Below are 18,058 nucleotides of genomic sequence, written 5' to 3'. Positions count from 1 at the left end.
AATTTTATGACCGGTCTTTTAAAAATATGGAGAATAAGTACCTCTTGGGAAGTACCAAGTCTTCTTGGGAATTTGGTGTAGGCTTCAGAAAGACAACATAGAAAGGGATAGCCTTTGGAGCCAGAAAATCCAGGTTCAGACTTTGACTTATTTACTGGTTGATTAGTACTGGAGAAACTTTAACACATCCTGGCTTTTAGTTTTCTCACTTGTCAAGTGGGCGTACTAGCTTCTACACAAGAGGCAATTTTGATGATTAAAAGAAACAGTGTATGCAAAGTTAAGTCCTTGGTGTCCAATGAAGGCTTAGTAAATGCTTGCGCCTCTTTCTTCCTCATAACCAAGTACAATGAGGGAACCAAGCCTGGCTTCAGAAAGCTTTATGTAAAGATCTACTCCACTGACTTCTCTTTGAGGGGAAAATGAAAAGTGATGTAGTAGCACAAGATCTGTTACAAAAAAGCTGATTTTGATCAGGGTTGAGTATTAAACCGTTCTTTTCTTGGGGTGCACCCTCCTTATCAAATCCTGTATATCTTGCTTTTGTTATTGCTTGGTACTACTGCTTAGTATTACCTGCAAGACTGGGGAGGGATTGGTCTGAGATTCTTGTTTTATAGAACCTTGGAGTTAAGATCTGTCTATCATTCAGGCATGTTCTTGATGTTCTTGAAATTCAGGTGTAATATTAGGATGGGAAACTCTCTAATACCCTGCAATGGTAGAGAAGATGACAAACCTTAACATTAGAAAATACACATCTATTGGCCCACATACAAGCTTTATATAGTAAAAGAAGAAGAGAAGATATGCAGTCGAAAGGCAACAATTGATTGACTAGGAAAATAATTTTTAATGAAAATTAAGAGTGAATACTGCTATTACATAAGAATATTTTTCATGTGCAAGAAAAAGATAAAAAAAACCAAGAGAAAATTAAGTACAGGACATGGTAGTACATGGGCTAGGAAATGATGTTGTTGTTATTATTATTATTATTATTAATATTTGAGGTACTAGGGACCACATAAAAAGGTGATTTTAAAGAAGAAATCCTAATAAATCCACAAAGTCCACTTTTCTGTTAATCATGGAAAATCAAGTTATTACAAAAGTGAGAAATCAATTTTTCTAACCTACTAAATTGGCAATAGAATTATAGGTATGCATAATATTGCATGGGAAATATTGATATTGGGAAATATTGATATTGATTGGGAAAGTGAAAAGGTGTACTTGAGGGAAACTGTTTCCTATGTCTAGTAAATAGCCATTGCGTTTTAGTTGTCAATACTAATTTTGAGCAGTATTGGGGAAGAATAAACAAGCAAGGTATTAGATGACATGTAACAGGTACCCCTTTCCCAGTGCCGTCTGTAATGGTAAACACAACAGAGCAGACAAGCAAAAGCGAGACTAGAATGGCAGCAACAGGAGTGCTTCTAAAGAGAGAAACGATTAAATTCATTGAACGGTTTTTCAGATTTACTTACTTACTTATTTTATGTGCATGGGTGTTGTGCTTGCATATGTGTTTGTGAACTACATGTGTACAGTGCCTAGAGAGGTTGCAGAGGATGCTAGATCCCCTGGGACTGGATTTCCTAGTGAGCCACCTAGGAAATCCAGGATGCTTGTGAAAATAAATGGCTGTAGATTGTACATATAGAGCCACACTGTTTTTTATTTTAAACTCTAAAACCAACATATATGTATGTTTTCCTATAAGAGGCATGCAAGCGAGGACGTGAGAGACTACTTCACAACAGAGATGGAACTGTATAGGGTTGGGTGGAGTGGCTGGGGTCTGCCAGAATGCTAGCTTTCAAACTAATGACATCTTAACATTATTTTATGCTTAATGTATGTATTACTCCTGTAATAAAAACCCAAGTAAGAAAACACTTTTAAAATGCTTTTTTCCTTCCTTCCTTCCTTCCTTCCTTCCTTCCTTCCTTCCTTCCTTCCCTTCCCTTCCCTTCCTTCCTTCCTTCCTTCCTTCCCTTCCCTCCCTTCCTCCTTCCCTCCCTCTCTTCTTCCCTTCCTTTCTCGTTCTTTCTCTTTTGTAGATAGGCTTGATCCACTTCATTTTTCTTCTAGAAAACCGTAAGTTGTCATCACTGCTGGAGGCTGATAAAAAAACATTTTCCTTTGCAGTTGTCAGCATCCATGCTTCCTCTCAGAACGCCCCTTGACCCCCTAGGAAACACGTCATCGAGTTCAGATGATTTTGAGCCACTGATCAGGGTCACTTTGCCCTGGTTATGAGTCAACCATTTGTCCTTGATCTCAACATAGCGCCATCTTCCACTGCAACAAGCAGTCCCTGTTTACAAACAGAGAGCTCAGAGGCCACCTACAAAGCTTTTAAAAATGCACACAGGGTCACACACTATTTCAGGGTAGCCATTTAGTTGATAAAAATTTCCTATCATGCTGGGGCTTCATTTGAATGTGAAATGAAGACTATGAATGAACTTCAGATATATATATATATATATAATATATGTAACTGCCCTTTCCCTACCACTTACCCAGTATTCCTTAGGATGTTTGTGGTGTCATTTAAATCATACATGCTGTGTTCACTATCACCTACATATGCTCTTTGAAACATGACACTCCTCAACAGAAAGGAATAGGCAGCACTTGCTATCCATATGATAATCTTTGGCCTTCCTGTGTAAGATTTACAACTGTGACCTTAGGTTCCGTATCTCCTGGAACGTAGTCTCTAAGTTACCAGTGACAAGTGCTGGTAGTTACAAGGTCAGTGTGAACCACCTAATGTAATGTTAGAATCGTGCTTCCTAAGGGCTGGGCTGTATTAGGGACATGAAACAAAGTGAATTTTAATGTCTGTAGAAGGTAGAGCTCTGATAAACGAGCTACCCCAGTAATGATACATTTCCATGGCAGGAGAGCGCAATACCAGAGCCCAGCTGAGTCCATGCTAGCCATCCTTTACTTAAAAAATTAGAAATTTATTTTACTGGGATAGTTAACCAGAAACTACCTTGTTGAAGAGATGAAAAGAAAAAGTATGAGATAGCTAGTTCTACCTTAGGGCTAAATTTTTGCTAGCATGATGAAAAGATGCTGAATGTGGAATGAGGCCAAACTGTAAATAACAACTTCATTCCGTTCATTCATCATTATTCACCTTTTTTTCTTTTTTTCTTTCTTTTTTTCTTTTTTTCTTTCTTTCTTTTTTCTTTTTTTTTTTCTTTTTGGCCACCCTTTCAAAATAAGTATTTTGTTTGCAAGCAATAAAAGCCTGTTAAGAATCCATGTGTGGGTAGAGTATGAACACTAGGTGTCACTGTAGGGCTGCCTTTTCAGTCTCTCCGGTCATTCAAGATCCTTCCAAGTTAATTCTCCCCTTTGAAAAGAGCAAACAAGCTGTTTAAACAAAGGGTCCCTGTAGTTGCTGTTTTTATATTTATAGCCATGTAATCAATATGTTGGAAGAGTAATTAATTTTTAACCTCCATCCACGGGGAGAGCAAATGTTAGTGGAGTTAATGGATGGAGCAGGCTTCATTATTCTAAAGTAACACTAATGATAAGGCAGGGGAGAAAGTCAAGGGTTGTAAACAATTGTGCCATCAAACACAATCATAAAGCAACGCCGCAACATGAGCAGGGCCGCTGACCTCCTGTCCCCTTTGGTGCGGCCGTGGTTTCTGCTTAAGTCAACCCGACCTTATGAAACAGCCTCCTAACTGACCTTTCGAGATAGTCCTTTTCCACTAGTGCAGTTATTATTTCACATAATAGTTGTGGGTTCCTTGCTCTTCTGTGTGAAAGCCTTTATTACTGACCATTTCCTAACACCACGGGCTGATATCAAAGCCCCGTAAGATCTGGGTCTTTTCTACTTGCGGGGGCACTGTATTGTATAATCCTGGTGTCTATATTCGGGCGTGCAGTGCGATTCTTCACTCTCAACATTTCGTGGGCTCTCCTGCTGGCAGGCTTTGTGTCCTGTTCCCTCACGAGAGTTAATAACTCAGAGCATCATAGCTATGGGCATAGATGGTTCTGGATAGATGCACTACCATGGTAAGGATAGGCTGATATTGCCAGAGTTGGGAGGCTGGAAGCCAAAAGCACAGGACCCAACTCTTCTGCCCTGATTGTCCTCTACCATCCTGCTCTATCCTTGACTTCCCAAACCCACTTCCCCACATCGTGAGAAAATACGAAAGGTGATGATGGTGATAAAAGCAGAGGAGGCTTACACAGGGTTACACACTGAGATACATGACCAATTCAAGCTTTTATTTATTGCCACAGTGATATCATGTTCAAAGTAATCTTGTTTGTTTCATAACCATTCTCAAGCTTTTTTTGACTTCTTTGCTAACAGGATTCCTTTCATGGGGACTGTCTTTTCCTGACTGTCCAACTTGGTTTAACCCAGAGGCATTTTCTTTTGTTAAGTCTTCCTTAAACTGCTTCGTATTATAATGAAGACTTACATACAGAACTCTTAAGTTTCTCAATGTACATGCCTATTGTAATGATTTATTGCAATCAAGCTTTCTGTCCGTATTATTCTATTCCTCCCTCTCTTCCTCCTTCCCTCCCCCCCCCCTCGGGATCCAGGGAAGGGCAAAGGGACAAAGTCTGATGTAGTCCAGGATGACTTTGAACTCTGGTCACCTCTGCTTCCACCTGCTCCATCTTAGGAATACAAGTGTGTGTGTCATCACATTCAGTTTCATGTAATGTAGAAGATCAAACCTTGGGTTTCATGCATGCTGGGCAAGTAGTCCACCAACTACATATCTAGCCATTTTTTTTTTAAAAAAATAATGTATAAGTGATCTATTGATCTTTTCATTCTCTGCATTGTATAACCAAAAGCCTGATGCAACACAAATGATTTTGCAGATGGCAAATTTACTAAAAGTGTACAGTGCAAATCTTTATCAAGGAACTAGGATGGATGATTGTGTCAAAGATCAATAATGTTTTTCTTTTGGAACAGTCATCATTAAAGCAAGACTTCTTCAAAGCTTGATTCTACCAAATACACTGTTGATATTAGGCTGGCTCACACATTGTGAAAGACATCATTTGCCTACTAATAGTCTCTCCTTCCTTAGCATAGTCCTGGTTTTTTATCCAGGGAAGAAAAAAGGGTGGCCTTTCTGATTTTCCCCTAGCAGTGGGTGTAGATCTGAGACTGTACTCTGGTCAGATAGGTTAGTGGGAGGGTTTTGAGAAAGGTCCTTCAAACACACTGACCCAGTCTTTCCTCCTCCTTCCAGCAGCTCAGGAAGCCATCTGGACTGTGAGATGACCTTGAGGATAGAAAACACATGTGGGGGTTTGCCTGTGATGGAAACAAAACCTCCAATGCAGCAGGGTTGGCGAGTGGTGCTTAATGAAAGATGGTTAGAAAGGAGGGCTGTGCCCTCACAAATGGATTGTCATGCATTATAGACGGAGTGAGTTCATTATGGATGGACGCGTTTGGCCCCCTTTTCTGTTTCTTGCCCTTTCTTTGCCCTTCCATCGTGGGATGCTGCATCAAGAAGGACCTTGCCAGATTCTGGTCCTCTTATCTCAGACTTCTCCAGAACCATTAACTAATAAATTTTTGTTTGGTATAAATCACCCAGTCTTTACTATTCTGTTATAGCTGTACAAAACAGATGAAGGCACCACACATGGTTTGGTAGGGCCGAGAGACGGACTCTGTGTAACTGACGACATTTTATACCCTCCGGACCCCTGGCTGCACATCACCACTTGCTTCCTTTGAAATATTGTGATCTTGTGTGATCATGCTGTTCAGGGTTTCTGAGTGTGTGTTTGGATCGGTCCTTTTTGAATGTTTTTAGAAACTTTCTCAACTTATGATGATGACCATATACACTTCTTGTCTGACATGGGCAGGAGCAAAGATGTTTCCATGGGGGGAGGTAGATTCATGATGAATAATTTTCTATTTTAAAATAAGACCATCTCAGGCAATAATTTGCACCAGTTTAGAGGTACAAACTTTAGAATAATTTGAACGAAATAAAATACATCAGAGGAACTCTGTCATTCGAGGGTTGTTATGCATAGTGAGTGACTTGATAGTGGACAGTGTTTGCTCACCCATTGCATTCAGAGGGCTGAAAAATTGGGCTGAAAGAAGTGTTATATATATTTTTTTAATTCCTTAGAGTGAGTCGTGGCTACATTCTGCTTTTAGAACTAGAAATTCATTCTATTAACACAGAGGGAATGAGTTAGGAGGTTTAAAATAAGGACAAAATAAATTTAAGCATGTGTAATTTCACTTAATCTCTTCAGATAACAACCCTGAATTTTTATGCTGAAGTAAGTAACTCTCAGTCTTAACCCTGGAACCTCTGAACAGTGCCCCAAGGCTGTGTCCTTGGCTCCTTTGACCGTCTTTCTCTGGCTGCTTTCATTCTGACCCTGTGCATTGTATCATCCAAAGGGGACATACCTATTGGAAGATGGCTTAAGTGCTGTGGAGACACATGGCTCCTGGGTACAACAGACTTGGCTAGTGTCCACTGATGAAATTCCCTTCCTCAGAATGGCTTATTATGCAAAATGCCCTCAACATTATTTTTTAATTGAATAATAAAATTATTATAAAAGATACATTGAGAAACGAAAATCAAAGTTACCCATAGGCTAATAGTGGGTGGGAGGTACCACTGGACCTCTCACATCAACCCCTTCTACGAAATTTCAGTGTTAATCCTTTCCGATCAATCAACCAGTTATCTGCTATGAAGGAGAGATCAATTTTAGCTAGACAAAGTTAAAAATAAAATCAAAATGATTTCCTTTGTGTTCTCTGTAAGCAATATTCTCTGTTAGTGAATTTCACTTTTTCTTTTTATTTAAAAACTTGGATTGTTTTAATAGTTGTCCAAATTCTCACTTTGTTTTGCTATCATTTTGTATTGTGTCTATGTGTGAAGAACCATTTCCTTTTAAAAATAAAGTTATCTGTGCCCTTGTGAACTTGTTAATTTTCTTTCCGACGTTTTCTTTGGGTCATGCAGATGGGCCCAAACCGTCACAGCAATAACACTGCTCATCTAAAGGATAAGGACTCTTTTCTTTTTTGTAACTTATAAAATCACCTCCTATAGTGTGAGAACGCATGTTGTTCTTGGTAATATTTCATTTCCTTAGCAAGAGTATTTTCTTCTGCTTTCCATTGTCATCAGACCAAAAAAAAAAAAAAAAAAAAAAAAAAAGACACAATTAATTCAAGGAAACCTGGCAGGGTTGCTTTTGGAAAATAAAATGAAGTTTTTGGTTTAAACAAAGAGCAATGGATTATGCTAGAAAAACACTGTCCCAATGATATGAAGCTTGGCGTGCCTTTTGTGAGACCATGAACCCACCCCAGATCAGCGTTTGTGTTTACCTTTGAGAGAGAGCTATTATTTGACTCCAAACTTTGAACCCCAAAAAACACATGGAGCAGTTTAAGGGTTAGCTGGCAACAAAGGGCAGAACCCTCCTCTGGAGGCTGTTGGGAATTCCGAGCCACCTCCAGAGCTCAGCTCTTTGATTTCAAATACAGCATCTTGAGTATGAGCCCAGCAATCACACAGAAGAAAGTGAGATCTTGGGGCTCATTGAGGGAATTTTGTGAATCATATGTGTTGTAAGCAAAGTCTATTGAGAAGGATGGCGTAATCATAATACCCTTGGTGGGTGAAGCCCACCAATAGCTCAGACCATCAGAAGGGTTACCTGAGGAAGCATGTCTTGAGACTGAGACTTTGAAGCTGGCGTGGACATCTGAGAAAGACCAAATCACCAATCAATCAACCAATAAAATTAATAATATCCCACTGAATATTTAATACTTGTAAGCTATGAAATACAATTATAGACAAGGAAAATACAACTTAAAATGATTGCATGACATGTACATAATACACATAATATATTTTGACTGTATTCATTCATCCTGCGTTACCCTCTTGTGACCCGTTTATTTGGAGGTAATTGTGGTAGGGCCTTCTGTATTGAGTCTTCTTGAAATACAGAACAGATTACAGATAACAAAAAGAAAAAAAAATGACATTCAAGATCTTCAGAATGGAAACTAAGATTTGGGAAGATTTGGTGATTGAAAAATCACTCCGCTCCTCGTTGGTGAATTGGTTCAAACGTAACACATGGGATTCTCCAGTCCTTCTGTCCAGAATCAGAGTGAGCGGTGGCCCTCTTAGACAAGTCACTGGCTCTGACCTAAGACAGGATTAAGCCAGTTTCAAATTTCTGCACATGGTGCTTTAGGTAAGAGACAAAATTAGGTTAGGTGTGCTTGCACAGTTGGAGCCAACAACCCATCCCCGAGGTGTCTGCTTGCACACGCTTAGTCCATTTGCAGTCAGAGAAAAGTCGCCTGTGAGCTGCGTGTCTGCAACAATGCCTCACCGGACACTTTCTGTAAGGAAGCATCGGATTAGACTGACTCTATCTGTTCTGAGTCTTTTAAAACTCCTGAGCAGTTTGAAACTGCCATTGCAAAAGAGAACAAGGGCTTAGGAAAGGGTAACACTTCATTAATTTTCAGAAGTGAACTTACTCTGTTATGGCAAATAGAAATAAGAAAATCTGTTTCTGAGGAGGAAATAATTTTAATCTCTTCTCCAATGAAACAAGTAAACAATCTAAAGAGCACTGGTCTGAGGGGGGCACTGAACTGTGACCCACTAGAGCAGTGGCTCCTCTTGACTCCCATCAGGGGAGCAGATCAGAAATTCTGTATATTAGATGTTTATATCATGATTCATAGCAGTAGCAAAATTGCAGCTATGAAGTTGCAATGAAATAATGTTATGGGGTTATGGGGTTATGGAGTGTCACCACAGCGTGAGGACCTGTATTGAAGGGGGCAGCATTAGGAAGGTTGAGAACCACTGCTCTGGATGGGAAGGGCAGGTAATACCTAATACTAGCTCTATGTATGCAGCTCTTGTCCTGAGTGGGTACCTTTATTGGAGTTGATTGTCACTGAGGCTTAGAGGCAACCTCTGCACTGTGGAGCTTCTGTTGAGTCATAAACAATTTCATAAAAACGCTGGAAACTGTTGAAGGACAGACTGACACATCTGGATCCCTTCCCAAGCTGGGAGCTATCTGGACTAATGTACGAAGAGTTTCAGCAGCGGTCATTCCAGAAAGCTCAGCTGGAAGGGAGACAGTGGTCAGAGGATAGTTTTGTCCACTTTATAGCATTGGGCCCAGTTAAAATTTTTTCCATGAGGATCCATTTCATAATAAAATAAACAAACCCAAACAGTACAAAGGAATGGTGCAGGAAAAATTAGAAATAGGTTTTTGAAGCAGTTAGGTGATATAATCAGGTACTTGCTTTTGGCAGCTGTCTTCTAAGTTAAAAGGACCGGGCATTACACGGTGGGCAGAATGGAGCGGTTGACTGTTAGAATAATCGTAGACTTCTAAACCCAGCACAACTAGGAGACAACATTGCAAAGCTTTTATAGAGTATTCACATAGCACAAAACCATTCAATTGTAGAAATTCGATATGCTTACGCTAGAGGGAGTTATATTTTTATTAACGGTTTAATACATATGTACACATATCCCCAGAGTAAAATTATGGGACAGATATATGAAAGAGAACAACTTGCAAAGCATACATATTTTCTGCATCACATTTTAATAATGATAGTTCAGTAATAATAAATGAGCCCAGTAAGCCCAGTGTGTGACAATCCTGCTGTCATTTATCCCTCCCGTGAATCGGCCAGCCCTGATTTTTCACTTTCTGTCATTTGAAGCATTCATTTACTAAAGCAACAGCATTTCATTAAGTGAGACTAATCCTGCCGACATTACCTTAGCCCATTAGCTTCCAGACAGTCATTAATCCCTGTGACATGTCCTGCAATGAGGTCATTATTATTACTATTTATTTCGTTATTTTTATTTTATTTGTATATTAAGTTCATTTTATAAAAGACTATAGTTTTAACAGTGGACATTTCCTTTCTGAAATGTCTGGGACAGTGACTTGATATCTCTTCCCCAGGTGTCACCAGAGCGCCCATGGCTACCCCAGACGCTAAGGCAAATGTTCTAATTCTTACAGCATAACTAATTAGAAACAGCTCTGCAGAAGGCTGGCACTATGATATTTGGGTAGTTTTTCTTTATTGGGATTTCTGAAATTATCTCTGAGGATCATATGACTGAAGTTTGCTTTCTTGGGCCAGGCTTTACAAAGGCCTTGCACTGGCCATTACTTCTTTACTACGGAGGAATATGGCCACTGTTTAGTCACGGCTGAGAGGAAGGGAAGGCCCTGCTTGCTTGACTCTAATGGAAGGAGCAGATGTCAAAGAAAGGACTGGGCTGGCAGAGATCACCTGACCAGTTTCCAGCTCTCAGTGTCAGAGCCAGAGCCAGGGGTGGAACACAGGAATAGGACTCTTACCTACCATGTGCCAACCCTTGGATTTGATAATGAGCACTGCAAATACAATAAAATAGAGTAGAATAAGCAAAACGAAAAATAAAATTAAAGGCAAAAAATAGGAGACCGGCAGCAGAGTGGTATAAGGCCACTGAGAAAATGAAGAGGAACCACAAAAGGTAGATGAAATACGGTATTTTAAAATTCCAGGCTGCCCAGTAAAAACAGGAACCGATGTTATGGCTCCATAGACCATAAGTGAGGGACACAAATGGTTTTGGGGATTAAAAAACAGTTCTGACATATTTGGATGCCAAAGATTTTTAGAGTTGATCTCTTTTGGCCTGGTAAGATTTTATGCATTTTTGTAGTTCCAGCCAAGTGGTCTAAGGATTACTGGCTGTTTCTGCCAGCCTGGAACTCTGCAGTGGGAAGAATGCACTTGTGGGGCAGTGAAAAAGTGAGTGTGTAAAGACAAAGGACTTCTCCCACAAAAGGGATTAATTGTCATTGCAGTCTCAGGCCAGGGCTCCAAAGTCCTGGGATTGTCATTTATTTAAAATTGAAAATTCTGGTTTCGCGTAAGAAACATGGTATTTGAAATTTATTCTAAGTAGGTTCTTCCAATGATATCTTCTCTCTCTCTCTCTCTCTGTTTCTCTCTCTCGCTCTCTCTCTTTCACATAAACACACACACACACACACTGACCTGTGCCTGTGTGCTGGTGTGGAGATTAAAGGTTGGCATCAGGTGTGTCCGTTTGGCCCTCTCTGCCATGTTTCTTTGAGAGAGTCTATTCCTGAGCCCAGAGCTCACTTATCCACTAGACTGGTTGGTCGGAGCCCCAGGTTCCTCCTGACTCCACCTCCCAAAACTGGGCGTACAAGTATGCATTGCTAAGCCTAGCCTTTAAACATTTCTTTTGAGAATTTCATACATGAATACTGTATTTATATAATTATACATGCCCTCCCCAACTCCCTTTAAATTCATGACCTCTTCTACAATTGTTTTACACACACACACACACACACACACACACACTACTGAGTCCATTTACTGCTGCATGTATGTACAAGTGTTTAGGACTGATCATTTGGGATTCGATGGTAACACGGGTGCTAGGAATTTGAACTCAGGTCCTCATGCTATGCGGCAAACACCTTATTACTATCTCTCTTCAGACCCCCAATTCTTTCTTTCTTTTTTTTTTAAACACAGCAAGGATAAAGGATTTAGAGTTCATTAGGAATTAATCGTATGGACTCTAAGTAATGCATATGACAAAGTGGAAAGAGGAGTACTGGAGTAGAAGGCTGTAAGTGAGGGGTGGACACGGAGCGAGAGAGGGGAGTGGGGGCAGTGGAGAACTCCACCCCAGTGATGTTGGAAAATGTTATAGGGAAACCCGCTACTCTGTATGGCAATCAAAGAATAAAATTACGAAGTAAAAATGAAAAAGTAATTCGTGTGAGCCCTCTGAATCCATATATTTTTTAATAATAAGGAAAAACACATGCATCAGAATAATTTAGAAGCAGTCAGTGAAGGAATGGGAGAGGCAAGAAATTCCTTCCATTTCAAGTATTTGTTCAGTATTTGCCTTGAAGCCAACACAGTCCTAGCTGGATGACAGGACGGTAAGCCCTGTTAATAATGATGGACTTCTCATTGCCATAGGTATGCTCTTTCAGTTTTCCTAGATTTCTGCTCCAGGGTCACATGGTAAGTCAATAGTAGTTATAAACCTCTCAGCGTTGTGATCAATACCCTTTGGCTGATGTAATCTAGACCTTTGCTGTGATTTACAACAAAGGACAGTTTGGGCAGCCGCTGTTTTATTACCTTCAATTCAACAACTGAAATATTTCACTGGCTTATGACTGGAGCTTTTTCCCATTTTTTTGTGATGGATAGCGAATTAAGATAGTCCTGAAGAGAAAGGTCAGATTTGTAAAGGGAAGCCAGCAGTAGGTGTTGTTTTCTTTGAGGTACATTGTCTGCATGCCTTTCTGTGTCATGACATTATCCGAAGTGCCATACTGAGATGTGTCTGGGTAGCTCCCTGTGTCTAGTCATCTGGATGGAGAAGAATGTCCATGAACTATTCCACAGCTTCCCAACACATAAGGCCCACCAAAACCCAGGATATAAGCCCCTTGGCCTGAACCAGAACTGGATAGTCAGTAACAACTCAGTTGGGCAAAATGAAAACATGAATAATCTCTAGGTGCCAATGCTGGGAGTGGAACTCCAATATTACACTTCATACAACATTCCTAGAATTTTATATGCATTGTTATTTTTCATGTCTTTTGTGGATTCTGGGTCTAAACAAGAGAAAAGGAACCAGCTACTTGTCAGAGTGTTAGGGGGTGCTGATGTCCTTCAGGGGTCCTGAACTGGCCACTATTTTGTCATGCTTCCCATTTGCCCCCCCTCCACTTTCTTATCGATCTGTGCTCAAGGATGAGGTAGAATCAGAGTGTGAGGTGAAGGTTTGTATTTAAACACCTCCAGAGTTCATTCAGACCAACCACAGGCTACCCTTACACAGGCTTCTATTGTCCAGTGCTAAAGCTCATAATATATTGCAATTACTCAGTGGCAGTGACACCAAGTGTTTTGCATGCTCAGTTTGAGTCCTGAAACAATGTTGTGAGTTAAGCAGGACCAGTCTATTCGACTGAAGAATCAGGTTTAGGGAGGTTAAATACATGGCTGAGTCAGAGCTTTGTCCCTTTGCACAAGAGCCTACCATTTTTTTCTGTGTTTAACTGTGATGCTTCTTGGAGCCATTTTGCAGATCTATGAAAAGCCAAGGTGTAATATTCACCAACTGTGTACTTTTGTCTGTCTTACACATTGAATTCCTTGGAGCAAGGACAATTTTATAACCCCATTATCTAACAATACCTGACATAGAAGCTGCTTGGTAAGTATTTGTTGAAAACAATGACTATTTCTTTGTTATCATACTACTCTTATTTTTTAAAAAATAAATTTTAAAAAATAAATTAAAAAAATCACCTGAACAATTTATGCATTTTTACCAGTTATATATATCTTCCTTTCCTCCCCTCCCCACCAAGGACGAAATCTCCCCTGTAGGTCACGTTAAAAATATAGTTGATGTTTTGCATCATGAGATGAAAATAAATTTCCACAATTAAATATTCAGAACATCAAACAAAGCTATGTAAAAGAAGCTTTATTTTCCTTTTCCTATTTTCACATGTGTGTATGTGGTGTGCATGTCTGTGTACATTTTGCATGTGTGTATACTTTGGTAGGGGTCTGTGTGCATGTGGAGGTTTGTGAATGATGTTGGGAAGCATCCTTCGTCACTCTCTCAGTTAAGATTTCTATTGCTGTGATAAAACACCATGTCTAACAGTACCTTGGGGAGGAACTCACAGTTCCCCATCACAATCCATCATCAAAGGCAGTCAGGGCAGGTTCTCAGTCTAGAGGTAGGAATTGAAACAGAAGCTGTGGGGGACTACAGCTGGTTAGTTTGCTCATGGATTGATCAGTTTGTTTTCTTATACCATTCAGGACCTGGGCTCAGGGGTGGCACTATCTCCAGTAGTTTGAGACTACCCATATCAATTACTAATCAGGAAAATGTACCACAGGCCAATCTGGTATGGGAATTTTCTCTGTTGAGATTTCCTCTTCCCAGATGATTCTAGTGTGTGTCTAGTTGACATAAAACTAGCCAGCACACTCTCCTATATTAGTCTTTGAAGCAAGGTTTCCACTATCCCAGACCTTACTAAAAACACGTGTTCTGGGGGATCCCAATATTTGCTTTCAGAAGCTGGAATTAGAGGCTGGCTGCCATACTCACCTGAAGGTTATAGGGGTCTGCACTGCAGTCCTCATGTGTGACAACTACTTCAATCACTAAGCCACCCCCCTGCTCCTGTTATTTTCTCTGCTGGCTAGTTCTTTGTCGACTTGACACAAGCTAGAGTCAGTTTAGAAGGAGGGACCGCAATTGAGAAAATGTCCCTTCCAGATTTGCCTGTGGGCAAGACTGAGGCTGAGGTATATTCTTTTGGTTGATGATTGATGTGGGAGTACCACCCTGGGCTGGTGGTCTAGCAGCTATCTGAAAACAAGCTGAGAAAGCCTTTAGGCAAGACTCCTCATGGCTTCTGCTTCAGTGTCCACCTCCAGGTTCCTGACCTGCTTGAGTGCCTGCCCTGACTTCCTTTTGAGGATGGACCGTATTGTGGAACTGTAAAATGAAATAACCCCCTTCCTCTCCAAGTTGCTTTTGGTCATGGTGTTTTATCACAGCAATAGAAATCTTAACTAAGACAATCACTTTCCTCATAAGGTCCCTCCTTACCTACCTTGTGTTAGCGCGTCCATGAAATGTCACAGGAGATACATAGGTAAGAACTTTTTCTGGGTGGCTTAAAGTGGCTGACAGGAAATGAAACTTATGGTTCAGCCCAGTAATGACAGGTCAAATACTAGGGATATAATGAAGACAGGATCATGCCTTCAAAAGTCAGAGGAATGAATGAACTTGGTATAAGCCTTCATCCGGCCCAAGTCTGGCTGTGAACAGGCAAGAAAGAATGAGCTCCCACTATATTTTGTCAACATCTGTATAGACTTGAATTTGTAAAGAATCAAGTATCTTCAAAGTGCTACAACATTCTTAGATGGCTGAAATATCATCTTTGAGTTCCTTTATCATTATGAAAATACAGAGATAACCTGAACGTAGTTTCTCTGGTAAGTAAAGGTTCCAAAGTGTGGGCACATGTGTGTGTCAAAGGGAGGATTATGAGGGGGCAAAAAGTCATCTCTGTCTAAATGCCACTTGGGTATCCATCTTTCTGTCAACTGTGCATTGCAGCATTGCAGCTCCTTTGTTGTAGCTCCTGGCCCATGGATGCTCATATTGCAAGATCCCCAAGTTAAAACAGAGCCAAGTACTCTAGCCAGGGAAAGGTTGCCAGAAAAATGAAGGGAATTAAGAACTCAGGATAAACCATCCTTAGCAAGACAAGAGACTTCCAGAGAGTCAGGCATGCAAATCTATGTAGCTATTGCCCATGCATTAAAGAATCAGCATCTGGTCTATGGAGGAGGGCCATGGAGCCAGGTGAAATCAATCTTAGGCTTCCTCTGTCATTATGTAAATGAGGTAGGTAATCAAGCATGACTAGCTATAACCAACTCACAGTAGACAAGATGTTGCGTCACTTTATTTTAACTGTATGATTTATCAGCACAATTATTAACATACAAAGTACCATTCAGCGCAACTGCAGGTATAGGCAGTGACAAGTTTCTAATTCTTACAAGGATGATTTACTCTCACTGTCTGTCCAGACACATTACCCTAGGAAGATTCATAAATAGAAAACATGATTTTCACATTGCAGCGTTCTTGAGCATGTCTGTACAGGTATGGGTGCCTTTCACAGCTCTTTTCTTTTCTTGGTGGATTTGTTTTCTTGACCTCATAGAGACAGTTACTTCTTTCTACAGAGCAGATGATCATTTTCTGCTGTCCACGGACAGCGCTCTGTGAGCTTCATAATCATGAAGCAGTAACGTTTGATTTGAAATAAATCTGTACTACAGTCCCTTATGTGTTCTGATATGTTCCACCACCATCAAAGACCTTTTGATTGCCATCATTTTCCTGCAACAACAGCCAAATCCAACTATTGGATTTCAGCAGAGCACACCCAAGTCATAGTGTGCTCTATTAACCCTTGGCTTCGAGTCCTGATGATGTAATGAGGGTGGGGTGTACTGGCAATCAGTACATTTCCTTATCACAATTTACAGCCATTTAGAAAAAAAATCATGCTGCTGTCGATCCAACTCTCACATACCTCTCTTAAACGTTCACAGTGCAGTATTTTTGTGGCCTAACGAAAATTTTCTTACATCATTAAAAATAAACATTTCTATAAAAATATAATACTTTCAATGTTTACATGGACAAAACCAGCTAGAGTAACCTAAGCCACATGCACTATACAGTAGTAAGCACAAAATTCCACAGAGCAAAACATGTCAAAAGTCCTATCCAGAGAAACTATTCATTCAAGATTTTCAAGTGGCATTTTTTTCTGTTTCAAAAATAACGCTTTTGTTTAACCTAACCTAAAATATGTCCTAATGCAAAATGAGACTCCCCAAAAGTGTTGCCTCCAATTGTGTTAGGTAAGAAGCCTCCACCTAAGAAAGGGTAAATATTTCCAGTCCATTGACCCTTTCTTTTCTGCACACAAGCCATGACTGGAAATAGTGAACCTTTCAGCTTTATTGTCCTTTAAAAACATACTGATTTGCCTTTAAAAAGATTTATCACAAGTTACTTATTTTCAGAGCTGCCATTAAAAAAAAGAACAGATAAAAAATTGTGTGTCCACATTCACTAGGTCAGAACAAAATCTTTCTCAAACAGTTGAATTTTTGTTTGCTGAGATAGGTAGGCTCTCACACTCTTGCTTATGCTGGCCTCCAAATCATTTTGTGGCTGTGGTTAGTTTCGAACTTGTGCTGGTGTGTCTACTGCCTCAGCTTCCCAAATGCTGGGATTATAGGTGTGAGCTACTGCTCCTGGCTAAACAGCTGAGATTTACATGATAAATATTTTACTGTAACAAAGTTTTTGTGTTTGTTTTTGAAAAAAAAAATCTTCCTATTGTCATCTATGTACAATACACGAAATCCCTGATAATTTATAAACACACCTCATGTCATGCTATCTTGAAAAATAAGTACATTGCCTGTGGATAGTCCTCCAACCAAAGGAATGTGTATATAAAAATTTAAAAGGGAATGTTTGCCTGATTGGTAGACAACATCAAAACTGGAAAATGTCCATGATCACCACACAACAGAATATGTTTAAAACACTGGAATTCCAACAAGCAGCCTGCTGGGACCACTATATACGTCCTGCATGAGGCATTTCTTCTGAGTTTTCTATGAGAAATCTTCAAAGTACTGCATCACTCCCTCACCAAAAATCTGATTATGAAAAATTTCAACCCATAACTGAGGTTTTGAACTCCAACGAGATAGGAGTGTTGTCGTAGCTGTAGGTTGTCATTGGTCCTCAGCTTGTGGGGACCATGCTTCTGTGTCTGATGCAAAGTTAGATGAGAAGTTCCCCAGAATCCAGGAATTTAAATAGCAAATCATTGTCTCATAGTGGTGCAGTTTTGGCAAAAGCGAACCGAAAACAGACCAATAACAACACAAACATGGGGTGCCCTTTCAAAGGCCAGGCAGTGAGAACTGTTGGAGAAGTTATGGACCATTATTTGCTGGAAGGCAGTGGTGGGCCTCCTATGCATCATGTGTTCACCTCGCCATCAATGTTGTCTTGGGATGACAACAGGGAAGGATACGGAGCCACACATTTTACATTCACGTAAGTAGTGTTCACATGGACGTAGTGCTCCCCGATGAAAGTGGAAAAGATTGAGGATATCCTGGAAACCAGTTCCGAAAAGGATGGGCGCATTTCGGCTTTGGGGTGCCAGCATTTTAGCATCACTTCATACCTGTTTCAGAAAGAGATGCGGTGAGGACACTATAGCAAGTGCTTCCGTAGAA

The 18,058-nt window shown here is 40.2% G+C and overlaps 1 protein-coding gene across 2 annotated transcripts in view; it reads right to left on the bottom strand.

Moving 5' to 3' along the window:
* Positions 1 to 15,653: 15,653 nt before the first annotated feature.
* Met (MET proto-oncogene, receptor tyrosine kinase) overlaps positions 15,654 to 18,058 on the bottom strand; it is a 104,451-nt gene continuing 102,046 nt past the window's right edge. For both annotated transcript variants that reach the window (XM_051175715.1, XM_051175716.1), the window contains one exon: positions 15,654 to 18,006. In XM_051175715.1, the coding sequence (XP_051031672.1) occupies positions 17,796 to 18,006 (211 nt within the window). In that variant the 3' untranslated portion in view covers positions 15,654 to 17,795. The remainder of the gene's footprint in view (positions 18,007 to 18,058) is intronic.

This window comes from Phodopus roborovskii, unplaced genomic scaffold (assembly GCF_943737965.1).
Source record: "Phodopus roborovskii unplaced genomic scaffold, PHOROB, whole genome shotgun sequence".
NCBI lineage: Eukaryota > Metazoa > Chordata > Mammalia > Rodentia > Cricetidae > Phodopus > Phodopus roborovskii.
This window is presented reverse-complemented; position numbering and strand designations above follow the sequence as displayed.